Raw genomic sequence first — 17,343 nt, forward strand, 5'->3', positions numbered from 1 at the left:
AACATCACATTTCCGGAGCTACTGCAACAAAATACGTCTTAAAAAAAAAAAATTAGCCTTTATTTCCACTGAGGATAACCATGAAAAACAGTAGAATCATTAAAATGTTTCATAAAAAGACAGATGTATAAGTGCGTTTAACTGTGACCTTTCTTTTGATTTGACCTTGACTAAACTGAAAGCACATAGAAAAATTTACAGTGAATGCTAAACGTGAGCTATACTAATATCTGGCTAACTGCCTCTGCTGTGAAAGCTCTTTCTATTTTAGTAAAATTTTATGCACAAAAGCATTTTCCAGAGACTGATGTAGTATATTCAATACAGTTTTATACCCAAGCTTAATTACAAAAGCTTTTTCATAACAACAAATATTGTCCCAAGCAGAGATCATACTTAATAAATATGCTTATTATTTTCCATAATGAAAGCAATGTTTAAAATTTGTAGGTAATCCCATTACACTGTACTTCAATTATACATCCCAGCTCTCCTACCCTCCTGCTGATAGAAGACTACCTAATCTTAGTTTCCAATTATATATATTAAGTCCTTCCAAAGCCACCTTCATTATTACACACAGCATGTTTAGCTCTATCAGAGAAAAAGATGTAATTGGGAAAGAGGAAAATGCATTTTCAAGCATAAGATAATCACGAGAAAAGTTAATTATGTCAATTAAAATAATCTCTTCACTCAACAAATATGACCTCTTGTACAGAGAAATGCAGCAGGACAGGTTCCAATCCTTGATAAACCATGGTATTTCTAACTCCAGGCATTCTTAATAGAAAATTGGTGATAAAGACAAATTTTGACTTTAAATGATTGTAATAGAAGAATGGCCATAAAGGACTATTGGATGAACGCAGGGGAATTCTTTAAAACACAAACCGTAGCATTCCATATACACACCCAAAATTAAACCTAAGTATTTCAATTTCAAATTTCAAAAACTTCTACATCCTAAAAGCAAAAAAGAACTGACACAACACGACTACTAACAAAAAAAGTGCTCAAAAAGTATAAACTAAAAATGGTGGATGCAAGAAGTAAAATCTGCATGGTTACTGCCTGTTGTTCTCGGTAAAGAATTTTATGTCAGTCAGGAGGCAACCAGGTGAAGTTATGAAGTACTGACTTGAATTGCAGTTACTCAAGTTGCTCAGAGCTTTAAGTGTTGAAGATACTGCTGCATATAGCAAAACCAAAGCTGTTGACTCCAACAGCAATGGTGAAGGTATTAAACAGGAGGCTCTCAGACCCTATAGCTGCACAAGCCCAACCTTCAAGCCCTTAGGTCATAGAAGGAAGAAAAAGATCTGAGGCATCTCTCCTTATTAGCTGTTTCTGATAGTTAATCTTCCTCTGCACACTCTGCTTTTCTTTGACATGGAACCTAACCAGCCTCAGCCACTTCACCCTTTTTAGAAGGCATGCAGTTTTCAATAATGTGCTCATTCCCATATTTTCATGAGCTCTAATTGTGATAGCACAGCTATTCACAACCCTCATTTTGCTGTATTGAGCTTTTGCCATCCCACCTCACGCTTACTTCAACCGTTCTAACTTTTGAATGTTTCCTAGCATACTACTTGTTGTCCTGTGCGCATCAGAAACAGAAGCAATATTCTGGGGAGTATTGCAATACTTCTGCAATGCACCATAAACTTGCTTTAAGCCAGGTAGTTTGGGAATACTTCACTTATGCCAAATTCATACTTCTTTATCTTGCAAATTCCTGCTAATTTGCTGTATAAAATTTGCACTACAATTTGCAATACGACAGGAGAAGTCAAGTGTAAGTACACCGCAGTTTAGAAACATTTTCAGTCTTCATGGAGGAGTGTGTCTGCTCCTAAAAGTTCCAGCCTCTTAATTCCTTTTACTCTAATTCATTTTTCCCTTATCACTTGGTGACTTTTTCAGAGGATTGGGATCACTGCCAAAGATATTTACCTCAATTTTGTTTCCAGTCCTCAATTTGATTCCTCCTAAATACTAAATTAGGTTATTAATCAGTTAAAATCTAAATCTTCATTATTAATTTACTAGAAACAATACAGCAGCTTGTAAAACATTTATGCAGTAGTAAACGAAGCACCACTTTGCAGAGATCACAACATTCTTAATTTACTACACAACTAAATATTTAATTGCAAATGGTAGCAAAGCTGAAGGTGCTCTGTTGAAATTAAACAACCTTTTAAATGCTAAAAATCTTAACTGTGTTGTGGGAGGTAATGGTACATTTCTAAAACAAGTAATAGGAAATACGCTCTTTTTTGTGGGGTTTGCCCTTACCAATTAAGTGAAGAATCACGTGCTTGGCTACCCAATTTGCTATTTACTTATAGGTCTGTTTCCCAAAGTACTTTCGACGAAAGTAATCTTAAAATGGCATTTTAAATTAATTGAAAACACAACAGACTTCATATGCAAGTTAAAATAAATAAAATTTGGAGGAAAGAAGGTATTATATTCTTTACAGCAGCTAATTTTGTGCATTTGCAATGTAATAGACCTGATTCAATGCCTTCCTTGCTAACAGGACTATCTCTAATTAAAGTAATATTATTTTAACTTTCTTGTGCATATCTATCTTTCTTCAGATTTAGTTTTCATAACTTCCCAGGTACATTTTTTTTTTAATGCATTTGCATTTATACATCCAGATTTACATTAAAAGAATAAGCAATTTAGGAAATTGCGCACAGGCCTTTTGCAAAGCCATGTCAAGATGGATATATACTTCCCAGTATGAATACTGAACAACAAATAATGATATGCAGTATATTTATTTAACGTGAGCATTTAAAACAGATTTTTTTAGGTCAATACATTTTGCTGAAGGTTTCAGATATTGCTAAACGTATGGCAAGAAGGACAAAGGGGCTTTGAGCAACCTGGTTCAGTGAAAGGTGTTTCTGCCCTTGGCAGGGAGGTTGGAATTACATGAGATTTGAGGTCCTTTCCAACCCAAACTGTTGTATAATTCTATGGCTCTGAGGAGTTCCGTTTGGTTACTTTTAAAACAACGACAACAGAAAAACCAAACACAAAACCACCCACCCAAACCCCCTCTATTCCTTCTTATTGTCTCACTGACTCAAATAACATGGTTCTTGGAAGAAGAAGGCAGGGACATTGTTTATCCTTATGAACAACAATGAATGTGAAGAATGGAGAGAGCAAAGCAAGACAGGCAGGAGAAAGTTAAGAACAATAACAGCGTGTCCCATTTCAACAAGAAAGTTCATTCAATAGAATATTACACTGAATGAAACAATGACCAAGCTATAAGCATAAACCTGAAAGCAAAGAGTTTGCAACAAGATCGCTTTCAATCAGGAACATTCATTTCAGAATAGCAGATTGATGCTTCCTATCTATCAAGCTGGTTTTATTAATAATATAGGATATCCTGACCTTTCTCTACCTTATAAAAGTACATGACATTCTTGTCAAAAATAATTTACCTAAAATCTTTACAAAAGCTGTCAGCTAAGAAAACCATAACTATGTATACATAACTCATCAGCTAACTGGAAAACAATATGATATTTAGAGAATGAGAAGACCACAATTTTCTACATCTTCCTTATGTCTCAAGGCTTAAAGCATATTTCATAGATTTATAAAACTGCATGCTACAGCTGTTCCAGACTCTAAACAGAATAAAGAAGTATACACTTGGTAGCATGCTTCGCACTACTAATGATATGACCTTGCTTCTCAAGGTAAGGTATGAGATAAACTGTTCACCTGCATGGCATATGGAAGAAGAGGTTAATGGAAGGCAGACTGAAATAAATTGAAAGAAAATCTTAGTCTAGGACTGAATACAGAGTTTTCATGCAGTTTGCTCTTCAAAATCATTTCCAGTTTAATAACAGCAAAGTTACTGCACTGCTGAGCTTCATGAAAGGCAAGTGATAGACACAGATTAGTTAATACTGGCTGAGATTAATTAATTGGCTAACAGGGTAGCTAAACATCATAAGTCACTCAGTATAGTGCTGGTATCATCACCAGTCATCTCAGAACAGCTAAGAGTTGTAAAAGCTACATGGTTTCCCGTACTTTCTCTGTATCTAAAGGCTGTTATTTCCAAAGAGACTTGCAATGTGGGGGGTTGGAAATGTGGGGACCCTTTTTTTTTTCTCTTTTGAAGTATATGGAAGCTGTTGAGAAAAAGAGAGCTTCAGTCTTCAGAACAGTTTGCCAATGCTTCACATGACATTTGGGCCTCCTTCCTGGTGGTAAAACCCTTCTTACTGCATGTACTAACTAATCCCTTGATTCTTTCAAATTGCTCATCTGAAGCTGTTAGCATATATTATAACTATAACCAAGCTTTCGCTGACAAGCATCGACATTTTAAGTAGTGTATGGCTGTGAAATTTTTCTGCACCATAAAAAAAAGTGCCTCCTTTAAAATAATCTGTCTTGAGAATCAGATGACATAATAATTCTGTTTTACTAAAGCTGTTTACACACGCAGGTCTTTGGCAGGATGCCTTCCAGTCAGAGCAAGTTACATACCAGCTGTAGTGGTCCATATAGTGTATTAAAAACATGTAAAGTACAGTTCGATAATCTACCTTAAGAACTAGTGAGAGAATTTTCATCTGTTTTCTCCTGGGACTCTTAATGCCAAAGGACAGATTGTTTCTTGTCAGTGTTTCAAACTGATCTCTATTTGCAAACATAGTGAGTGATGCCAAATGCAGTTCTGAACACAAATCAAACAGCTATTTTATTATGCACTGTTTCCAATTGCATATTCGGAACAGAGAGGCAAGTAATGCAAAAACCTCACACTTGCACATCACACGAGCCATTTTCATAATATACTTGAACGCTGCATAAAAATGCAAAGGAATAAAACAATTCCAATAAAATAACAAGTGTCTTATGAATTAAATATTATATTCACAAGGCTACACACTGGGATTTAACAGAACATGATATACAGTGTGGACCAAAATACAAATACAGCGGATAAATTACTTTTTCTCCTTTAGAAAATAAAGCAAACCAAGGGGAAAATTATAAACTAATTATTGAATTAAAAGAGGAAGAAGAAATTGAGATTTTTTTTTTTTTTTAATTTGGAAAGAAAAAACCCCAAAAACCCAAAGCCACAAACACAGTAGCTTGTAGCCAATGATAATAAACCCACTTATTCATTAGAAGCAGGTCCAAACTGATTCCATTTGAGTCACAGCATGAGCATTCAAAGTAGCAATTACGTGATCATCCATGTGGCAGTTGTTTTCTTGGTTTCACTTGTAAGAAAACAAGGTGAAATTTCACTGGAAAAGAGTTACTTAACGTTTTTTTAAGATAATCTCAACACTGGCTAATTCAGCAAAAGAAAAACAGTTTTAAGTGTCATGCTACAGACACCTATGGACTATGATTTTGTTGTACCTGGCAGGCAAATACATAAAACAGCGTGTGTGCCAGGATGACAATGCGTGGGGGAGAGAAGAGGCATCACCAAGGTATGGCAACCAGCTAAGTTTAATTCAGAGTCTTCTTAGGCTAAATTGGAACAAAAGAGAGAATATATTCTGCTCTTTATAAAGAGATCACCTGTAGTTAACAGGTATTTCTTCAATGAACAAAAGCTCATTTAAATAGGAGTTCCCCTTATTGCTCAGTAATAGCTACAGGTAGGTGCTGGGCCTGGGCAGATGGAATGAGCAAGCAAAACAAGAGCAACTCCCTCACAGATTAAAAAAAAAACCCAAAATTTCTTTGAAATAAAGGATTGCAAAGGATTAATTTCAGTACTTTACTGTTGATCAGCTTCTTACTTTAAAACATCACTCTTGCATTTTTCATGATTAATTGATTTATTATTATTATTATTATGGTGATTGTGACATGGATGCGAGTTATGAGCACAATAAATCTCTACTTAAGCAGTTTATCCTTACTGTTATATATTAATCATGGCACAGATGGGATTATAACTAACTGCAAACAAAAAAGGGAGGGGGGAAGGGTTGAGTAGATATATATGTTTCTGGATTAAATCACAGTGTAAGAAAATGTCTTAGAATTCCAACTGTACTGTGCTAAAAAAAAAGGCACAATGAGCTCTGGATAGAAGAACACTTGCATATTTTTCTCTGCACAGTTATGTGTGAAAAGATAAGATCTCTCCATAAAACTGTAAAATAGAGCACTTACAAAGTCCATTTGAAAAGATTCCCCCAGGGACCTGAGATAGCTCCAGTATCTATTCAAACAGGTAGTTCTACAAATAAGTGATGCACTTCTGTCATCTCATTGAATCTGGTCAACGAGGGTCCTCTTTTGCCCAAATACATATAAAACTTACCCACCTGCCCTTACAGCATGTGGCAGCTACATAAGAAGTCCCTTAGAGAAGCAGTCATCACCTTTAGCCAAGGCAATAACTAGGCCTGAAAGTTTTATCACTTCATCTCAACCCCAGCGGACTGGAAATAATTTGGTAAGCCCCAGTTTGAAAAAGAGAACTTGTTAAGAAATCTCAGATATACATGCAAATATGGAAGGAAAGAGAGTTTATCTTGTTTGGAATTAAATATATCTAAAAATACTGTAAGGAAAGATTGTTTAGCTGGTATTACATTCCATGATTTCTTAATCACATAGTTTCTATTCTATGTTGCAAGTAATTACTGTTTCAAGTGAACTTATCTCTTTGAAATTAGACTGCTGGGCAACTACTTGTAAACAAAGTAAAAACGAAGCAAGACTACATAGCCTAGAATAACCTACTCTGCAATTAGCTATACTAAAATACAGATATGAGAATGATCTAGATATCTAGTGTCATCTTGTCTTGAGAAATTAATTGTTGCTGTTGCCAGGACGGTCAGAAAAGACATTAAATATGCCTGCGTTTACTGACAAGTATTCTTTTTGGTTACACGTCACAGGGTTTTTAACCTCTTAAGGCAGTTTTTCCTGTTTTTTTGTGAATATTTCATTGCTGGCTGACAGACTACCAAGATTTACCTAAACCAACTCAACCCAGGCACACTGAATGAAAAGCTGATGCATTATGTTCTACTTATCTAGTCTGCACTACATTACATTTAAATCTACTCACTTAAAATGATACTGTTCAGTTTATGAATGTTGCTTATGGGTAATCTTTATTTTTATTTACAACTGATAGCCCAGAAACTGCATGCTTTTTTGTATCATATATACACCATAGACCTATTTTAAAAAGTTGAATTGCTTCTGTCTTGAATTATGAAATTAATAAATGAGCTAAACTGGAATGATAAACTAAACCTTCTAGGGTAAAATATATATTTTCAAACATAGGACATTAGTTCTCAAATCTGATAACACTGTGAGAGCACTCTGGTATCTAAAAACTAGAAAGAGAATACCAAAAATATTGTTCTGTAAAAGGATGGTCAAAGTCAACTCATTTAAATCCTTTACATGGGCCTGTTGCTTTGCTCCCAAAAATAATGTACAAGGAGAAACCTCCTTTTAAAGTGAGTGTTTTCTTCAGATGTAAAAACTCAACAACTTGACTAATCCTAACAGTGTTTATAACTTGTGTCTCATGGGTTCATCTGAACCAGCAGAAAAAGCAGTGTTCAATTTCGCCATTGAAAATAAATGACAGGATGACTTTGGCAAAGTCTTTCACCCTGTTGATATTGAATCCTGAAACCCAAATTCTATTAATATAGTGAAGCACTATCAGAAGCTTTTTCACGCTGCTTTAGTTCACCCTCTCAGATCAACGTGATTAATTACTCAGTTACTTTTCTGTACCTCTTCCAATCATTTAGGGTACTTATTTTTATAGCATAACCACATGCAGTTAACATCTCTTGATTTCTGCTTGATTGTGGTTTAATGAGAAAAATTTAAGACATCAATCTTTGCCTTAAGTTATTCAAGTTCCAATGTTCAAATGATCATGTTTGCTCTCCTAACAATAATCTTCTCATGTAACAAACTCAAGTCATTTTAATAACTTTAATAAAACAGGTAAGAGCAGAGCTGCCTTGAGAGGAGTTCAGCTGATCTCACACAATATTAGTAGCAGCATTCCCTGTGTACTAAATATTTCGCTACTTGAAGGCAGTAGTAACACTAGCAGTCAAGCCAAGACAACCAGATTGTAATAGAATTTGTAGGTAACAGAAATACATGCCAGAAAAAGTAAACTCTTTAATCCAGCCTAATAAAGATAGTAACATGTAAGAAACTTGGACATGCTTGAGCTTTTCATGGTAAAATAAGAACATGAAGAGTAATTACTCCTGTTTTACTTCTAGAGATAGAAATTTTAGCCAGGACTGGTTGGTAAAGAAGAGTTTAACTTCCCAAAGTTTTTTGTTTGTTTTTCCCAAGTATTTTGTTCTGTTTCTGAATTACAATAATGTTTTCCAATATGTCATAAAAATATGATTCTAAAAATATGACTTAAAAATACTGGTGCACACTACTTAACTTGAAAGAAGGGTTAACATAATGGTTAGGACACCTAAGGCTGACATCCATCCAGTTCTTCCCAGATGTCAACTCTACTCTCCAGATGAAACTTTAACAGTAAGAGTGCATGTCTGGGTCTTAGAAGCCTAATATCTACCAGGAAGTCCTTAAGTCTTATGTAGAAGTCAATGAGATGGTGCCCTACCAGAGTGTCCAGCTCATCTGACCACAGCCTCTAAGGAGATTCCAGGCTGGGCAGGAAGCAAGGACTGGAAATGCAGGCCAGGAGCAGCAGTGCTAGCACTTGACTACACTGTACTGGTTAGGGAGATAAGAAAAACAGCCCAGAAGTTGCCACACATCTTAATGAGAACAGGTCCACCTCCTCCCCTTGATCTCCCAACTCTTTGGCACTTACTGGTACCCTTTACCCTTCCCCTTTCACCAAGTCCCAAAACAGCTTCTGCAGCACAGACCAAAATCTGGCTCCTGAGAGGCCCTAATCCTGAGGCAGAAATTCTGCAGGGCACAGTGTCAAGATCAACCACGTCCCACTTATTTCAAAGCAATTTGTGTGCCAGCTCTCCCAGAAGCAGGGACTGCCACATTCAGGTGTGGGAGATAAGGACCTGGAGGGGTACAGGGAGGTGGGGGTATATGGAGACGGGAACTATAACTTTGGAAAAGATGGGAGCTGTGGAGACAGCGGGGGTCAAGCCCATCCACATCACCATAACCAGACACCCTCATACAGGTATGGGAGCACACAGAGGAGCACCACTCTGTGACATTAGTGCCTTAGCACATCCTACAAAGGACCGCCCAAATCATCATCCTTCCTCTTGCCTTTGTGTGCACCCCCGGCACTGCATGCTGTTTTGCACCTTGGAAGCTCTGTTTCCCTAAATAGCCACCTGGGAGATCCAAGTTCAGGTCGTCTCCCTGCACAATCCAGGCCAAAAGCATTCTAAAGGACTGCACTGTCAGGATGTGCACTGTCAGGATGTGTCTGTGTATGTGTGCACGAGTCCATGTCATAACCCTCTTCTGTCATGTCACTCCCCAGTTTTCTTCCTGATCCTAAGAAAACAAACAGGATTATCCAAAATTTCTATTTCTTGGAAATAATCCTTAAAAAAATTCTTGACTTGTACTCATCCAAAGCAGCCAAACACCACAGAAAAATCTGTTATGGAGCCATATTCTTCTCCGCTATCCTCTTTTTAACTGCAAGAAAATCTTTGTGCACACATAGGCCATTAGAAATTATTGCTGTATGTTATTACCTCCAAAAGCAAATTAGGAAAACAATGTTTAATTCAAATCATGCGCATGGAGAAAAAGCTAATTATTCTTCCAGAAAAAAAAGCATGTATGGTAAAACTGCATAATAATTTGATTATTCAACCATTATATAAAAAAAGGCAAAACCAAAACAAGCCATGCAATTAAATGGTATTTTAAGTGTACCTTTTAATAAACCTATTTGCATATCTGTGTTCTCCTGTTACCAAGGTACTGTAACTGAAGATGTCAGTGTTGATCAGCTTCCAATCATCAATAGCACTTATTGAAATAGCATCCTGCTAGGAACTTGGATTTTCTGCCTTTATTGGAGAACACCATTGATTTATGGAAAAATAGAATAAAATTAAAACCAAGCCCTGATTATGGAAATAACCTCCAAGAAATAAATCTTATTTCTGATGTAAGACAATAAGTAAATATTTTTCAACGTGTTGTCTTGCATACCTATTGACTTCTGGCAAAAATAAGATTCCCTTGCAAACATGCTAGTAGCATGCTCAAATAACATGGAAAAAGCAGCTTTTCTATAAAAATCATGAGTCTTGAAAGCTTGAACAGAATGGACCTAAGTTATCTTGATTATTTTGATAGTCTTATAGAGCTGAATAAGTAGCATTATAATAGATTTATACAGAAATGTTTCAAATACATTAAGACAGAAGTAAAAAAAGGCAAATTTTTTAAAGCATTGCTTTAGTCTCTGTTACAAGACTGGATATATTCTCTTAGTGAATACTCTGGCACAGTTTTATGAGAATTCTCAAGGTTTTTGGAACAATCTATAAACACATACGCTTTAAACAACCCAGACTACATCTATTTATAAAGCTACTGAGTGAGCCCCACTGTGCCAGCAGTGGAATGTGTCCACTCATCCTGCTTCTGTCATCTTGGAGGAAGCCTGAAAGCGAGTGCTCCTCTGGAGGGAGCCTCTCAGGACTAGCGAAGATCCAGACTGCAACTTTCTTTCCTCACATAGCAAGATGCAAACAGCAGGAGAGTTCATGTGATGCCCCCTTTATTTTTAACGGCAAAGAAAGTTTGACAGTCTCATGTATAGCTGCCTGCATTTCTATTTTCCCTTATGCATATGATGTGAAACATATAAATCGCTGTTATTCGGATAAACTTCCCAATGGCTTGGATATTTAAATTTCAAGATTATTACACAGCACCTTTTTAATCACTGGGAATATTTTGCAGAAAAAGGAAATGTCTGCCCCATCTTCCCCCCCCAACCATAAATAGAATAATTTTCTCTAGGTGAAGAGCTCTTCCAGGTACAGAGGGATTCGGGCAATAGATAACTACTTAGTGAATTGGTGGCTGTATTGCATAGCACAAGACATATCAAAGACATAATAAAGCAACCCATTTATAAATTCTTTGACTACATCAAAGACAGCAAGGAAAAGAGGAAAACAGCATTACCAAGCTAATGAGGTAACTTTATAACATAACATTGAAGTTTTTCCCCCAAATCTAATGCTGAATTTATAACAGAGGTATTCCATTTTCAAAATGTTTTTTTGTTTTGTTAATTTAGACATAACTGGAATGCACGTCTACTAATTAAATGCTTTCTATATTTAGCACAAAAGGCAATTGTCTTGATATCCCCTAGTTATCATTACTGCAGATTCTAAACCAATTTAAGTTTTGCTCATGGAGAAAAAAAGACAAAAGAATCTTAACCTACAGGGACTGCCAAAAACCAGATGGCTAGACATAGTTAAATTTTATGAGAAGAAGAATACTAAAAGATAATACTGACCATTTTTACATTCCCATATATTTTTAAATAAAAGGGATCCCTGCTGCACCACAGTTTCAACAAGTATCATGAAACAAAATTCCCAAACATTATAAATGCTTAACACGCTATTACGTTCTCACTGGTCCCACACTAGAATAAGATATACAAGCAGCAAACAGTCACTGGTTGTTTAAGAGCCTAATACTGTACTAGTAAAAATAATGCAGCACAGCAACAAGTTCACTGGAGTGCTCCCTTATCTCACAACAAACCAGATGTACAACCATTTATCTTGAAAGAAAAAGATAAAAGAAAGAGGGCATAAAGACTTTTAAAATGATCTTTTCCCAGTATTTAATAACATGCGAAGTATACAAGGATTCTTGCATGAAATCATGAATAGCAATAGGTCGTTTTTCAGGGTATTAAAGAAAGCTAACCAGACATAAAACAGGATGCCAGCAGGCAGCTTGCATGAGACATAAGGCTTTATATTCCCACTAGGAACATACCTTCTCTGATTTTGCTTTCCTGGCGTTATGCACAAACCTGCGTCCCAGCTTCTTGGCATACCAGATAGAGGCAAACATTGTGGTGATGAAGATTTCAGTCTGAATATGCAGTGCACAAGAAAAAGCCAAAAAAACTTCCCCCACAGCTGAGATACAAATCTAACACTGGTTAAGGTCTCTCAACTATGCTGTTGCTCTGTCAGGTCCTCTCATGCTGCCTTCCACACAAAAACAAACCACCCAGTGTGGCCAGTCTGCAGGTGTATTTACATACTGCCAGCAGGAAGTCCAGGGTGAGGCATCTTTGCATCCAGCTCACATCCAGTCTGCTAAGTGCTTGTCTGCAGTTCTTTAGCACTGTCACCACAAACTACATATGTGTCAGTATGAAAGGAAGCTGCAGTAAACTACTGTAGCAGACAGCTCACCTCCTCTCCTCCTGTTCTGAAATTTAACTCCTTGGTTCTCTCTCCGGTTTGCCAGCATGCAACAGAAACAGCAGCAGTTCAAATCTGAGATATACAGCACTGCAGGAAAGGAAAGGGGTACCGAAGTGCCAAAAATAGAACTGTATATTAACCATTAAGGTGAAGGAACAGGTGTTTTCTGTGCTTCATTGCAATTAAGATGTGAAAGAAAACTGGATTTTACTTTGTTCTAGTGGTTTGGGATCTATCCAGAGGTATTTTTCTTACCTAGCTTCAGTTTGCAACAGAAAGACATCATAGCTGTTCAGTTCACTTGCTGATGTCATACATGCTTTGCTGAAGGATTTAAGGCTCACTCAAGGACTTCTGTTTTCTTTTGATAATGGCTCCAGAAAAAGGAAAGATCTCCCTTTTTTGGTTGTTTTTTAATTAATCTGTAACTTCTGCCCTACCAAATCTTGCTTTTCCTCTTCCTCTACTTGCAAGTTATTTTATAATAAGAGTTAGAACTGCTTATGAATGCCTATTTTTGCAATGAAACAGCAATGTACCAATATCCTTTTGTCACATATTTCAGCTTTAACCCCTGCACTTCTCTTCAGTTATAATCTCTAAACAGTAAGCAGAGACATACCCCTTTTGGATCCCGACATATGACTAACCAGATGTTCCTCCCAGCCAGAGCCAGTATCAAAGCTGCAGACTTACAGGGCTCACAGATAGGTATTGCATTTGATAACACCTTCTATTGTAGGCCAAATCCTGCCCATTGCCCTTCCACCTACAATTATGGATATACCAACATGTGGGAGAACCACTGCTGTTCTGTGTGCAGGACTGCATTCAGGATGCGCACAGAAAGGGTAATTTCTGCTCTGCTATTCTTTGGTAAAGAGCAAATCAAACCTAACAGATCCATGGCAAAGGAAATACACTCACAGCAATCTAGTATAGGACTCTTGGGGCCAAGGAAACACTTTTTCTGCCCCGAGGTTTTCAGAGAATTGCTGAAACTATCTTCTCCAGGGTGCATGAATTCAAAAGGCAAAATATTCTACTCCCAATTAAAACTTACACAGAACACCTAAATTGCTGGAGCTGGATGGCATTGCCCAAGCTGTGAGCCTGAAGGCATATACTGCTCAATTCCACTAAGATTATAGAGTTCAAAGAATTCCTTCAACATACTTTAAAATGGCAAGTTGGTTTTAAACAGAAATTCTTAGATAGTGACTTTTTTGTCAAGGAAACTCCAAGGTAAATGTTTGGGTTTTGCTCAACATCTAAAATCTTCTGACAAAATATTTGGTAATTGGTAGTATTTCTGGGAAGAAAATGTTTTCTAATTACTTCCAATTTGGACATTCAGTTATACCCTGTGGTCAGACAGTTGTAAGATCACAAGCCAGAGTAAAATCTTGTCTCATCTGTACTACAATTGATATAGAAGAGCTATCTGTCCGTAACACCACTCCAACACTCTGAACTCTGGGCTGATAGTAAGATGGATTCTCCAAGGTGCAAAGCCCTTTATTATGCCATGTAGCAGACTCGCACCACTCTCCACATTTGTGGGATGACAGAGTGCCCTATAATGGAGGAAAGGGAAGAGAAGGAAGAAAGATGGCCTGAAAAACTCAGGAAGAAATCAGAGATCTCGTTTCTAGCTGGGATATCACTGTAAGGAAATATGGATGGTAAAAAAAAGAAGAGACAAGAAGCAGCACATCATTACACAGCTTAACCAACACCGTAAATGTTAAAGTAAAAAGAACAAGAAAAAAATAAACCTCATGTTTTATCTGCGTAAACAGTAGAACACCTCTCCCACTCTGCTGCCATGTTTTTATGAAGAGAATAATTTGACATCATTGCACTACAACAAAAAGAAGAGTACATTCTCTCAAGCAACTATTTATGTATATTAGGCTGCTGAGAAAAATCGAAGGAAACACTCATTAAACAATAAAACCTCTTTTTTATGACTTCCATCATCAACATTAGCAGCTTTACTGAACTATTTATTCAGGAAAAATAGAGAGCAATAAAAAGCCACAATTCATCCCACTTAAAGGAAAAAAAAATAGAATACATTGTTCACTTAAGGAATAATGACAAAGCAGTAGGGAGGTAATTTTCTCCACCCACTGAAAATGTTAGATCAGGAAGAATAAATCTCACCAAATACCTAATTCTGGTTCTAATCAGAAGTGCATTTTAACTATTTGCATGCAATTGCAGATGCATCCAAACCCTACAACATAGAAATGGCCAGGCTATAAGCCATTTTTCTGCTCCATCATGCAGTAGTCTGCCATATATTGTCAATAGCATGTTTATTAGGACTGTACTGGTACCCAGGGAATTTATGATTATTAATATTTTACTGTAACGATAACAGAGGCTGCATTTTACAGAAGTGCTACAAGCCAAACTGCTTTAGAAGAAGAATTGGAGCTCCCAGCTGCTGTCTGCTCACAGGAGTAATATGTACTTTAACTTGTTCACTGAAGTGCTGCGTTACAAGGGCAGAGAGATGCATGCAATTGAACAGCAATGCTATCACAGACAGCAGATAATCAGTTAAGAGCAAATTTTACAAGGGGTTTCTTGCTGCAGAGAAGCCTGTGGTTTCCAGTAAACCAAACCACACCTATGCTATACATTACACACTGCATTTCTATGCCTCTATGAGAAGAACTGGTCTTACCACAGGTGGATGCATGGGATAAGCATAAAGTGACTACAGTGTCTAATCCTATGGTTTTTATAACATGGATCCCCCAGCATTGCAAGCAACAGCAATTGATCCTCAGTACTGAAACAGATGGTGGTTTCAAACACCTTGCCAACTGTTTGTATGCACTGAGCATCACCAGTATTTCTGATGGTTAATGTCCTCTTTCAATTTTAACACCGCTGTTTTACTTAAGCTGCTCACGGAAGGAAGTGCAGCTTCGCTTTAGACAGGGCATTAATCTTCTCTTAAGGGTTGACTTTTCACAGTACACACGTGGGGTGTCAACCTCCCCTTCACACACCTGTGGTGAAGATAAATGTTAGTTGTAGATTCTGTTTCTCTCCTACCTCTCTCTGAATATATACACACACAGTAGTCATAAAATGTGATGACAGGACTATTTAAAATACAAATAAAGTTGAGCCATCAATAATGCCTTTCTTGTAAGAATGGGTAGACAGATGAAAAGATTAGTCACCCAGGGGTTGCAGAACTCTGTTTCCAGTGAAATGGATATGGAATGGGACAAGTTAAAAATGAAATAATGAAGATTTAAAACAATCTCTTCTCTTCAGGGTTTATATGTTAGCACTTGGCATGCTGTGGATACAGGAACAGAGCTGATGATGTGAAACTAAGGTAGCTAGCTTTGTTTTTTAGTACTAGGCAACAACAGATATTGATCTGGCTGACTGTACAAGCAATCATTTTCCATCCCCAGCACAACTAATTATCTTACACAGTTGCATGATGCCAAGACATATTATTTAATGACCAGAATACTACTAAAACCAGGAACCTCAATGTCTGCTATTCCATCCAGAAGATATAAATTTTGTGCATTCAGACCTTACAGCAATTAAAGTAGGTGGAAGTCCCAAGATTTCATAAGGACCTGATTTTTCATTCTTTGCTATAAACAGAGGCACTGCCAAGTCCACCACTAAACCATGTCCCAAACACCACATCTACACATCTTTTAAATCGTTCCAGGGATGGTGACTCCATCACTGCCCTGGGCAGCCTGTTCCAAAGCTTGACAACCTTTTTGGGGAAAACATTTTTCCTGATGTCCAATCTAAACCTCCCCTGGTGCAGCTTGAGGCTGTTTCCTCTTACTCTATTGCTTGTTACTTGGGAGAAAAGACTGACCCCACGACAACTACAACCTCCTTTCAGGCAGCTGAAGAGAGTGATAAGGTCCTCCCTGAGCCTTCTCTTCTCCAGACTACACCCCCCAGGTCCCTCAGCCATTCCCCATCACTCTTGTGCTCCAGACCCTGCACCAGCTCCGTTGCCCTTCTCTGACCCCGCTCCAGCACCTCAATGTCTCTCTTGTAGTGAGGGGCCCAGAACTGAACATGGGATTCAAGGTGCGGCCTCACCAGTGTCAAACATTTAAGTTCCTACTCATACCATTTTCTACCAGTTTTGATGTTTTGTAACAGATTTTTTTTTTCTGTAATAATTTATTTTAAATTCTATCACTTCTGCCTGGTTTTTTAAGATGAGTAAACCTGAATTGCTTAAAACCTAAATGCTTCATTGGAGCATCTAAGACAATGACCAGAATAGAACATTGTGGTTCTGAGAACAGTCACATATCCTGACAATGAAATGTTGCAGAGGGGAAGAAAAAAAACAAACCCCACAACAACAAAAAGCAGAAGATGAAACAAAATGGGATAAAAAATGGAAAACAAAAGGAAGTGAAAATGAAATGCTGTGTATTAAGGATGGCAGAGGTTTGTGCTGTTCTCTCCCAATTTAAGTTTTTATACTCCCTTAATATTTCTTGTACCAAATCTTTTCCCTTTAGAAACTATGCTTTCAGAAACACAACTGTGACATTGCACGTTTGCCCCAGGTCTAACTTCACCTTTAAAATACAAGATACTGAGTGCAGACATCTCTGTCACCTTCTCTGATGTATGGCAGAACTGTCGTCTAGCAGAGGGCATGGAGAATTTCATACGCAATGTCACAGGATGTGGAGCAGTAAAGAAATAAAATTCAAGCATTTACTCTCACGCATTACCTTTAAGCGTGAGGCCCCCTAAATTGTGCCATCTTCCATGCAATTATCACTTCTACTTTTCTATTCTGCTATTATTTGATGTGGTAGACGGC

The 17,343-nt window shown here is 37.4% G+C and overlaps 1 protein-coding gene across 6 annotated transcripts in view; it reads right to left on the reverse strand.

Moving 5' to 3' along the window:
* Positions 1 to 17,343, reverse strand: part of DLG2 (discs large MAGUK scaffold protein 2) — a gene marked incomplete at both ends in the record, with an annotated part of 868,631 nt that overhangs the window by 494,242 nt on the left and 357,046 nt on the right. Inside the window, one exon of one of the 6 annotated variants that reach the window (XM_080612550.1) lies at positions 12,046 to 12,123. The exons of the other annotated variants lie outside the window; for them this stretch is intronic. Within the exon in view, the coding sequence (XP_080468676.1) occupies positions 12,046 to 12,123 (78 nt within the window). Of the gene's footprint in view, positions 1 to 12,045; positions 12,124 to 17,343 lie in introns of those variants that run through there. 6 annotated transcript variants of the gene reach the window in all.

Source organism: Psittacula echo (assembly GCF_963264785.1).
Source record: "Psittacula echo genome assembly, chromosome: 3".
In the NCBI taxonomy this organism is placed as follows: domain Eukaryota; kingdom Metazoa; phylum Chordata; class Aves; order Psittaciformes; family Psittacidae; genus Psittacula; species Psittacula echo.